The sequence below is a fragment of the Condylura cristata genome, unplaced genomic scaffold, assembly GCF_000260355.1.
Source record: "Condylura cristata isolate star-nosed mole 26May11 unplaced genomic scaffold, ConCri1.0 scaffold00040, whole genome shotgun sequence".
Lineage (NCBI taxonomy): Eukaryota > Metazoa > Chordata > Mammalia > Eulipotyphla > Talpidae > Condylura > Condylura cristata.
Window position 1 is genome coordinate 5,596,571 of NW_004567141.1, and position 11,023 is coordinate 5,607,593.

The 11,023-nt window shown below is 48.5% G+C and overlaps 1 protein-coding gene across 2 annotated transcripts; it reads right to left on the bottom strand.

The window, feature by feature from the left end:
- Nucleotides 1-5,889: 5,889 nt before the first annotated feature.
- ISG20L2 (interferon stimulated exonuclease gene 20kDa-like 2) lies at nt 5,890-10,996 on the bottom strand. Of its 2 annotated transcripts, none has more exons than XM_004693654.2 (4): nt 10,935-10,996; nt 9,496-10,366; nt 7,383-7,583; nt 5,890-6,700 (listed from the first exon to the last, which is right to left on the bottom strand). In XM_004693654.2, the coding sequence occupies exons 2-4, from the start codon at nt 10,213-10,215 to the stop codon at nt 6,587-6,589; spliced, it is 1,035 nt and encodes a 344-aa protein (XP_004693711.1). In that variant the 5' UTR covers nt 10,216-10,366; nt 10,935-10,996; the 3' UTR covers nt 5,890-6,586. The 2 variants fall into 2 exon arrangements, with proteins under 2 accessions (XP_004693711.1, XP_012588689.1); XM_012733235.1 differs by having other exon boundaries at nt 10,876-10,937.
- Between the last annotated feature and the right edge of the window lie 27 nt (nt 10,997-11,023).

The following is an 11,023-nucleotide window of genomic DNA, read 5'->3' on the forward strand; positions in this document are numbered from 1 at the left end:
GCAGGCCTGAAGTCAGGTGCAGCTCTGCTCAGTGCCTGGTGGGAGGGGAGGGGTGGGGAGGGGCTGGGCTAGCCGGCACCCATCCATCCACCAAGCAACAGCCTGCCGAGGGCCATCCTGGTCCTGGGTCTATCTGATTTCAGAGCTCTGCTCTTCCAACGCTTCAGAAAGGAATGTGAAAGAGGATTAAGGCATGCTTGTCTTTCCACACCAAACTCTTAAAAATACATTCTCTCTGCCTCTCCCCACCACCCTGCCTCTCTGGATATCTTGTGTTATATATACACATTTTCAAAGAAAGCAGATTTAATGGCGGCCCTACATGAGACTAGAGTCATACATGCTTTTTTTTTTTAAGGAAAAGGTAAAAATTAGGGCTTCCATGCCACTATCATACTCATCTTTATTCATATACAATATGACCATGAGCACAGAAAATTCTAAGGACTCCAAAAAAGAATAAATTTATTAAGTAGAAACCATAAGTATTAAAGAAACAAAGCCAAGGGACTCCCTGGTGGTCCAAGGCATTAAGCATGGCACTATGAAGCCGTGGCAGTCACGGCAGCACAAGTTTTATCCCAGCCAGAGAGCAACCCACACGGCACAGCAGGCCTCTCCTGACCTGCCTGCCTGCTGCTCCCCTCGGCAGTATACTTGGTCAATCTGCCTGTTCTGCTCCCCACTCTGTTTCTGGTGAATCCTCTCACCCCTACACTTTTGGCCTGTACCCCAGTTCTTGTATGCATAAATAAATAAACCATTTTTAAAAAGAAGAGAAACAAAGCTGGCAGTCAGCACAGCAGATTGATGAAGAGCTAAGGGGACTGGAACGAAGACAGAAGCAGCAGGTCACAGTTCTCCGAGGCCAAGGGCTTGGGGGGAAGAGGCCCACGCACCACAACCCTGACCCTCAGCAGTCCCACTGGAGAGCACTTTCCCATTTAGTCTCTGTCTGGAAAAGATGATGGGACCCCAATTGTCCAAAGTGCGCTGCAAATCTCCACCTCTTACCCCATGTCTGAGGGGCTTACCCCCAACTTCCACCCAGCGCTATACAGAAACTTCAATGAGAATGGGAAGATCAAAGATGTTGGTATTGATTTAAAGATCTGTTCAGAATCAACCACACCACATCGAGTGTGTGTGTGTGTGTGTGTGTGTGTGTGTATAAAGCTAATCTGTCCCCAAATTAGGCCACTTACCATTGCCCTGTGTAGGGTAAATGAAGCTTGGTCAGGCTTTTACACCATTGGTCTTTGTGGCTACCACCTGTGGCCTGATTGTACTAATGCGGGAGGTGGGAGCATGGCCCGGGGCACACATGCCTGCTGCTGGACACCTGGAATGTGCGTAAGTGTGCACAGCTGAGCTTGGAAGCTGCAGCTCTAAGTGTGGCATCACACAGGACGGCAGGGCAGGGCCTCTATCGCAGAACAGCTAAGATGAAGAGACATTGGATGAGATCAGAGAAAGCCCAAAGAGAGAGTAAAGATAAAGATCCGCTGGGGGCTGGGAAGCCTGCCAGCCTCCTGCCTTCCACCCCTTGCTGGCGTGTGGGTTTGCCCCATGACAAAAAAGCATTAAAGCCTGAGAAAGTCAAGGAGGGCTCTGAGACTCCCCTTATTCCATCTTCTCAGATAGAAAACCTGCCCTGTGCCTTGTGGCACCACACCCTGCCACTGCTCCGTCATGTCTTGTCTAGACTACAGCTAGAACCTGAGTTGACTGTTTCCTTGTTCTGTACCTCACAGCAGCCAGGGGGAGTTCTTTAAGTCATAAGGCAGTCCACACCACTCCTCTGCTCCAAACCTTGCAGTGGGGATTTAAGCCCAGTCCCTACAGCGGCCTGTAAGTCCGAGATACCTGCCTACAATTGTCCCTCCCTGGCCACTGGCCCTGCCTCCTACTGCTCTCCCCTCTGCTTAGCCTGGCCGCCTCCCTTCTCCTTGAACGAACCAAACATATTCCTGCCTCAGGATCTTTGCACCTATCATTTTCTGCGGAATGCTCTCCCCCACATTATTTACATGACTTATTTCTTTCGTGTCTCTGTTCAAATGTCACCTCAAGAGCTGTTTTCCCTAAATAAGTCTACCTAAAATCTTTTGTAGACATGTACCTGCCTGTCTCCTCTTCATGTCACTTATCAACACCCCATTCACCAACTAGAGAAGTCCACGCAGATTTTGCTGGCCTACCTCAGTGTCTGGCACCCAGCTGGGAGGGCTCAATAAAATTTCTTGTACCAATAAACAAAACACATACATATGACTTTATTGACAAATCAATGCTAAGGCTGGAAGAATTTTATTATCTTCTATTGGTATGTTGGTTCTTAATCCTTTAACTGATAGGCATTTGAAAGACAGACATCACTTCTGATGGTAATAGTGGCACATCTTCAGCCAAGGTAGTGGCCCCCAGTTGGAGAGGTCAGAATTCCTCACAGTTCTTAGTGAGGCCTCAGTCACCCTCTTAGAAACTCTACCCCCATCTCTTTAAGGTACAGGCCAGAGGCGTGTATTACATCTTCTGCTCCTTAAATGCTGCCTGTTCATCTCAGGTCACTGAGGATCCAATTTTGGCTGTAAAGCTGCTTCTAATCCTGCAGCTTCCAGTGCTCACACTCAGCTTGGCCTCTCAGGTAACCTCTGAACCTTTAACACCTTTGTCATCTTCTTTCAGATGCTCACCTCTGGGACCACACCCCATGGCAGCGGCCCAGCTCCCCTCTACTTGAGCTATAGAATGATGCTAGGTAAAACATGACAGCCAGCTTGCAGTGTTCCCCAAATTCATGTTCTGATCGTCATCAGGAAGCCCACTGCTCTCCTTCCTGGCCTCCAATCCACAACTGAGCTTCTGCAGTGCCCCTCACCTTCACCAGTTTCGATAAGGACCCGACAGTGCTAAACAGACAGATCCTTTTCTTTGCTCTTCTCTTTCTGCCCCTCTCTGTGGTATTTGATATAATTCTCTCTTCCCTCCTGGAAACCAAATGACTCCCACCTGTCTGATAGACATCTCTTCCTCCAGTAGTTTGTAGGCAGCTAGTTTCCAAGTTTCTGATCTTGGCTCTCTGCCCTTCTTAACATTCCTTTATAAATGAAGACCGCATCTCAGCCCAGGGCTTGCCACTATCATACTCATCTTGAAGTTTCTCGACCCAGAACCCTTTCATTCTGCTAAGCTTTCCCAGCTATTGGCTAGCCAATCTCCATTTGGGATCTTCAGGCAGCTTAGTCAATTCAATCAATTCCCATTATCTTCCTTAAAAAACTTGGTTCTACCCACCAGATTCTCTCGGTGAATGGCACCACTGACGCCTAGTCACAGTTAAGTCAGAAATACTGTAATCAAACTTTCAATCTCTTGTTCTGATCTCCAAGTCTTGCTGCTTCTGCCTCCTTGGCAATGTTCATGTGCACCTTCCCACTGCACTGAATCCATCATTGCCCACCCAAATTATTCAAATTGAACTCACCTGGCCCTTCTCCAACCCAGCTTCCATTTGGCTGCCAGCACCATCGACCTAAAACACAGATCTTACCGCACCCTCCCCACTTCTTTAAATACTTCATGTCTGCACAGCACCTGCCACAGAGCACTGAAATTAGTTTACTGGTTTCTGTTGTTCATACTGCTGTAAGCAACTTGGAGGCAGACAATGCCATTTCCCTCGGGCCTCGCACAATGCCTGGCACGTAGCAGCTGCTTATGTTTGAGTGGAAGGATTCCAAGTCTCACTAGATGATGCTTGGATTGTGAGGTGCAGCAGAGTCGGGGCAGTGAGTAGTTAAGGGCAGAGACTTCAAGCAGACGGCTTGGCAGGCTCGAGTACTAGCACTGCCAACCTCCAGCTACTTGCCAGAGGGAAGAGTTCTGACCTTTTGTCGGCCTCAGTTTCCTCATCTGTTAAATGAGATTCCACCACTAAGCTGAGAATGTGGCAACACACCTAAAAGGCTTAGCAGTGCCCGAAAGGAGACGTGCTCAGTGAAGGGAGGCCATTACCACCATAATTAATGACGGCAACCATCATTTAAATCCCAAGATTTTGACATTAGAATCATTGAGGCACCAAGCAGTGCCTTACGATCACAAATTTAGTTAAGTGGCAAAATTAAATTTGAAACCCAGTATCACTCACTGGTATGCTGGCATCTGTTTGGTGGACTTGCTAAGTCAAAGTGTCTTATGAGCAACATACAGACCATAGGGGCAGGCTATCCAGATGTGCCCAGATGCATACCTGGGCTTTTGTCTCTCTGAACTTAAACTTGGCTAATGTGCCTTGGGGCAAGTTCAGAATTACAATAAGGTTGATCTTTCCTATTGTCAGCTGTAATCATGTTAAACTAAGAATCAAATGACTCCTTCTTAGACCCTCCACTAGATCAGGGGTTAAGGAGAGGGGAGGGACATTGCTAGCACCTGAAATTTCAAAATATACTGCCCCTTTGACTTTGAGAAGTTTGACATTCAAGAGTACACTGGGCAGAATAGAGTGTTCATTCTTTCCCTTTCCCCATTCTCACCTGCAGGGCCATTAGAACAATGATGCAATGAAAAGAATAATTATTAGAAGAGCTTGCATCTTGTCACAGGTATACCCCATTCTGAAGGATCTAAGGCAAAAAAGGACTTGCTAATTGGGATTCAAGCTGTTTTCCAATGAGGCTTGTCCATCAGGGTTGAATGAAATCAGGATCCTGGGGGATGGGGGTCAGGTGAGGGGGTGAAGTACAGTGGCTCCTCAGGCAATCTTGCAGGGTGAGCTGAGCTGGCCAGGAAGTGAGAGCACGTGTAAGGAATCAGCTGCAAGGTCCTCTGGCCTCCCAGATTCTTCCCGGTGACTGAAAGGAAGATCTGGTTCTTTGCCGTGCTGGGCTGAGAGCAGGACTCTTTCAGCACGTGGGAGTGGGAGAGAGGAATGGAGTCTAAAAGCCGGTTGCTGCTTCACCAAGTCACACAAAGCCAGGCTTGTTTCTGCCAATAGGTACCCTCAAAACTGAATTTAGATGGCATCTTTCCAGTTAACATCTTGCTGCTGATCACAGTGTAATTAAGACTTGCTTGTGTGTTCTGATTTTGGTGTGCCTTCCTACATTATTCCCACTCAGAGGCAGGGAAGGGTGCCTGGCACTTCTCTGCCAGGTAAAGAAGTCTCACGGACAATACACATCGGGTTCAACAGGAACCAACTTGTTCAGAGACCAACAGTGGCCAATGCAGGCAGAGCCTGCAGTGAGGAACCTGACGACAGAACGGTGCCCAGGTCCAGTGTGCTTGCAGGGACGTTTATCCTACAGGCAACCATGAGTGCAGTGCTGGCTCCTAGGGCCAAACCAGACACCGAGAGGGTGCAATTCCTGGTGCCTACATGGAGTCGGCACTCTCTCAAGCAGGATAGAGACTGTGATCCCAGACATAAGGTCAGACCTGTGACTCACTTTCCCAAGGTGAGGGTGTGCACCAAGGAAGAGCTGGCAGGAGCAGCCAGGCTGGCGTCACCAAGTACCCTTCCTCCTCCGCTTTGTCCCTCCCGGATGCCCTCTCTCTGAGTCACTCTTCTGGTCATACCCTATGTGAGGGTGTTTGCATGGCTTGGGTTTCATTCTAGGTGTGCTTGTTGATGGGCTGAGACCAAAGCGACCGAGCACATGGGCTACGCAAAGGCCTCATCAGCACTCTTGATTTCCCACAAACACAGGTCCCAAAAGTGTTACCCACGCCACCCTGGAGTCCCCTTACAGAATTACAGCCCTCTAATTCCTTGCTACTCAATACTTAATGTCAAGATAAAAAAACAAACAAACAAAAAAACAGTACACAATTGTTTTTCCAATACAAAAATGTATCAAGGGAATTATTTAGGGGTTTGGTTTAGCAAAGTAGAAATAAAAAACACTTCAAATTCTTTTTTAATCTAAAAAGTGTGATCTAAATGAATTCTCTATTGCTTTAGGAAAGACAGTGCTTCCCTAAAATTGATTTTCAAGTTCACACTCTTACCTCCACTGCACTGCAACCCCAAGAAGGAAAGCTCGCCAGGGGCAGATCTGGGGTCAAGGCAGATCAGTGACATTCTTATGGCCTAGGTGCAGACTCACCCACATGCGCAGGGGACTATCATTTACCATTCAACCTACATACTTTTGAGAGTGAAAGGGTACTGTTAATTACTTGAGAACAAAAGGTATAAAATGGGACATATGGCCACCCTAGTGATAAGTTGGTTTGGGAAACCACATTTCCCATCATGCCTTGGCCCCTGGAAGTAAAAAACTGGACGGGAGCAAAAACACCCTGGGACTTGTTGGTTAGCACCAGTGAAGAGGTAAACAACATGGGGCTGGGGTCTGTCTCCAAGGCTTCCTCCTCGCCTGGGACACTTAAGGAGACACAGAACACACCACCAGAGTGAAATTTCAGTGGATATTAAGTCTGGGGTGGAACCTCTCTCTCCTCAGCAACTTTGGCTTCCGAAATACAGAGCTGCTCAAGCTATCCGTTGGTCTACTGTCCTGCTTCTTCTGGGTGCTGCTTCTGGCCCCCCATATCACTAGTGCCCACATAGCCACTAGTTTTCTGGGGGATTCTGGGCCAGGTGCTGTTCCCATTCCACTTCAACCAACTTGTACAGCTCCATGGTGGCCTGAGCATCTTCTACAGAGGAATGTCCACTTTTCCCAACCTGAACAAATAAGAGAAGAGGATGAAGCTACCAGAAACTATTTCTTCCCTTCCCAACTGACTCCATTCATTTCTCACACACGCTGTCATGAGCAGTTAGTGTGGCTACTGTTGCAAAGGGAAAATGGGGAGGGGCCTCGCTCCTTATCTAATTTCAGGGTTCAATTCCTAAGGAAGTCATTGCTGTTGATTGCTGAAATCCTTTCTGTGTGGCAACATGTATATGCTCTATTGTTCTACATTCTGTAGAGACAGGCCCTCTTCTGAGTCTTGTCCCGTTTCTTAATTACTGTTGTATAACATGGGTGTCAGGCAGCCCACCCCTTCTCTGACTGTCAAGCAAGTGAACACACAAGAGGTGTTTGCATCCATGATGTGGTCTTATAGACCTCCACCTCCATCTGCTTCCTTCTCAATTAGGATTTTAAATCCACATAAATCTAATGAGATTTATATTTAAAAGGGTACCTCTTCCAAGGTCCCTTTAGAATGTGAGAAAAGGAATTATTAACCCTCTGCATTGATGGAGAAATTTACTGGGCCTCTAGCTGAAAAGCTGTTCCCATCAGAGCAGCCTGACTGGATCCCTACAAGCAGAGGCATTCTGGATATAACAGGATGGTCAACAAGGGCAGTCTCCAGAGCCTGAGTTGGGGGTGTGGTAGGATTTGGGGAGACATTACCTGGATGTCCCGGTTCAGTAGCTTCTGGGTAAGACGCTTCAGAGACATGGTGGCATTCTCTGGGCACTCAGCCTTACGGTTGAGGAGGGGGATGTGAGAGGTGTCGCGGGTGAGGGACTTGGGGTGAAAGTACTGAAGGGCTTTGAAGTCATTGTGGATGGCGTGCCCTACCACAATCTTCCCTGTAAGTAGCTTCAGGATCTGAAACAGGTGTGGGAGAGGTGGTGATGAGGACTCAAAGTGGGAGCCCCGCACCTGAAAGTACACGGTGGCCACAGCCCCCTCTAGATTCCGTTTACCAACAGCCCCACCTCCCTCGTGCTGGAAATGCCCTCTCACATGCATTTACTTTCACCTGAAATCCAGCTTCTCCCTGCAAAGTGAAAGCAGGATTTTCCACGGCATGCCCATTTGGACTTCCACTGGCAGTGGATCCTTATCTTCTCATTGATCTTAACTTCAATGGCAAGTTAGTTTGTTTTTAGTCCCAAGGCTCACTCACATTTGAGATGCACGTGTAACCTTCTAGCTGGGTTCTGGCTTCCACTGGAAGTCCCTTAACCATGGTTATGGCTGTACATTACATGCTGCACAAATAGAGCCAAAAGTTGGGCTCTAGCCGGTAACAGAAGCCCCAAATTATATAGAAGGAGTGATGGACATAGGTTCCTGGCGGGGGGGAGGCAGGGAAGGCATAGAGGAGAAGTCTGGTTTTCCATCAGATTTTCAAGGGTCTACAGGATATAGAAGATTAAGAATCACCCATGGACGAAGGCTGCAGAGAGACAGATCAGGCTATGCTGCTTTAACAGTCAGTCCCATGCTTCAGCTCCTCTAGCTCACAACCAAGGGACATTTACTACCTGTTCAGAACCTTGTTCACATTAGTCTTGGAACCAAATAACCTCTCACTACTTCAGGATCTAAAGCGAGGCCTGCCAAAGAATAAGCCATGGCCTCGAAAGGCCACTCCCAAAGTGGGGTTCCAAACAGGTTGTCAGCAACAGTCCTGGCATCAGTTCATGGGGTCCCAATGAGAAGGGGCCAGACAGACCTTAGTGCCCTACCCTGGTGTGGCAACAGGGAGTGCGTTGTCATGGAAATCAGCACAGTATTTAGTTGATCCTCGCTGCACCTTCAATTTGCTGTCCACCAACACTTTTACTTCACATTAACTTCAACATATAGCCCTTGTGAAAGCTAAGCAGGTTTGCTGTCTCTGAGCCACCCCATCTTTTGCCTTTCCCAAAGCTCTGCCCAGCTGCACCCCTGGTACGCAGGATGTCCAATTCTTCCTTTCCAAGTTCTTTCTAAGATTCAGACATTTCTGGAAACCTCCTCCCACCAAGTGTCTTGGCATATAAGGAACTGACCGAACAGCCAGTCTAAGGAAGGCAAAGAATGTGCTCAAAATACAAAGTGGAATAAGGGTGCCCTCTGGCGGCCTCCTTGAGACCAACAGGCTCCCTGTCTCCTGGCTTTCTGCTTTCTCTCTTAACTCCCAGCAGCTCTCCTTCCTGTCCTGTTCATTTGTGTGCTCCCCACTGTCCCCACTGCCCACACAAGACTAGAACAATACTTGTTTTGCTCGGTGAATGAGATGGGAACCCAGTGGACCCAATGTCTTTCCCCCTTTCATTGCAGACTACAGGCCCAGTTACACAAATATGCCCATCTCCAATCAATGCCCTGTCCTCCCCCACCAACACTTTTATACTTGCCCCAGGCTACCTCTTGCTTGAGCTCTCCACCTCCCCTTACTTAATCCTACACCCCAACTCTAAAGGGTTCCCATATTGGGTCTTTTCTCCCTGGCACTCATGCCTGCTGCTCTGCCCATCAGTGGTTGCTATTTCTCGAGGCAGAGTTTCTCAGATCAGAATGAACTTGTAACTTAGAATTGGTCGTATTTGAAGTCTGTCACACCAGCTACAAGTAACTTCCAGATTTTCACCACTCTTCGTCTCTGCAGGAAGACTTCTTCCTCCTGTCACTCCACTTCCTCCACCCCTCCTGCCACACACCGTTGGTGCCTTCCCAAGCTGATATCCTTTGGTAAAAAATTATTTTACCCACCCACCTCTCTACTCCCAAAGTGTCCCGTGCCTCTCACCTGGCTCCGAGCAACCTTGAAGGGTGTAGCATTAACCATGTGCTGCTTCCGAATACCACTCCACCTGGTCCGGTAGTCCACAATGTGGCAGGGGGGGCGAACATACTCATCATAAAGTACATCTCCATTGTAGTTAACGATGCTACATCTAGCCAAGGAACTGACATGCCCCTTGGGTCCAGTGCCTACCATCTCGCAGTCAATTGCCACCATCTTAGTAGGTATCTTCTGGGATGTCCCAGAGCATTTACTCTCTGATGGAGCTTGAGTGGAGTTCTGTGGGACATTCTTCTGAGGTCCCTTTTTCTTGGAACGAGTTGGGGGCTTCTTTATCTTTGGAAGGGCACTCTGGAATTCTCCTAGCAGATCTACTCTAGCCACAACAGAAGTGGCCTTCTGTGAAGGGGCAGGGGTCAGCCAAGGCACCACAGCTTTCTTATCCAGGGACTGTTCTGACCCACTGCCAGCAGTAGCTGTCCTCTTTTTTTTCACAAGGGGAGGGCCCTTCCAAGCTCCATCCACTCGAGGAGTTTCCTTTTTCTTTGGTGCTTCGGAGTGCAACTTAGGCACCTTGTTAGGGGGCTGGTTCTTCTTATTCAGAATGCCTCTCCGTTCCAAAAGTCGCCGCTTTTTGACAAAATTTCGGTGCTTAGCATTCCCCTCTAATGCTTTCTTGGGGGGAGGTTTGCCAAAATCCAGATTGAGAAGTAAGGTAGACATGAGGACAGTGGATGGTGAGAGAGCTGTTGGGAAGACTGGCTTACCAGTGCAAGGATTGAGGACTCATCCTCTGATGAATTCCACAGACTAACATCTGGAGGCTTGTAGTATACCCTGGGAGAGGGGGATCGTGATAATTGAGCATACAGACCTGGAAGAAAATTAAGACCCATCTCTGTAGGACTGAATGGAGAGTGCTATCAGAGCAATCACCCAGATAGAGAGGAAATGAAGCTGCAACATGAAATGATGGAGTGAACGTTGCCTGAGCCAGAAGGCCTCGAGTCTGGCAAAACCCAATTCCCTAGCAGTCTGGTCTTAGTGAGGTCATCTTCCCTCTCTATATCAGTCTCTTTTATAAACTCAAAGGGCTATAGGCTCCGTCGAGCTCAACTCTGGGCGTCTGAAAAGCCAGAATAGGCAAACTCTCCTACCCAGGAAGGGAATATCTAAGTATGCTTGAAGGCAGTGACGTGTATGGTACGTGAGACCTCAGGATTCCCCAGGCACCCCCACGAATAAGCTACCAATCCAGATGACCCCCTTCCCAGTCTCCGCATGGGGGAAATCGCCACAGACATCTCGCCCGTCTTTCCCGTAAGAAAGGAACTTTGACAACACATACCAGCAAGGGGGAAATCGAGGCCTGGGGCTGCCTACCTCAGCAAGCACGCTTCCGCGGCGCGCAGCACAGCGATCAGCCTCACACTCACACCTACCTCTCAACCGGCTCCACTACGACCGGAAGCGCCCAAAGACGGATCCGGAAATTGGCGCGCGCCGCCGAGGCCCAGGCCGGCAGGCCCGC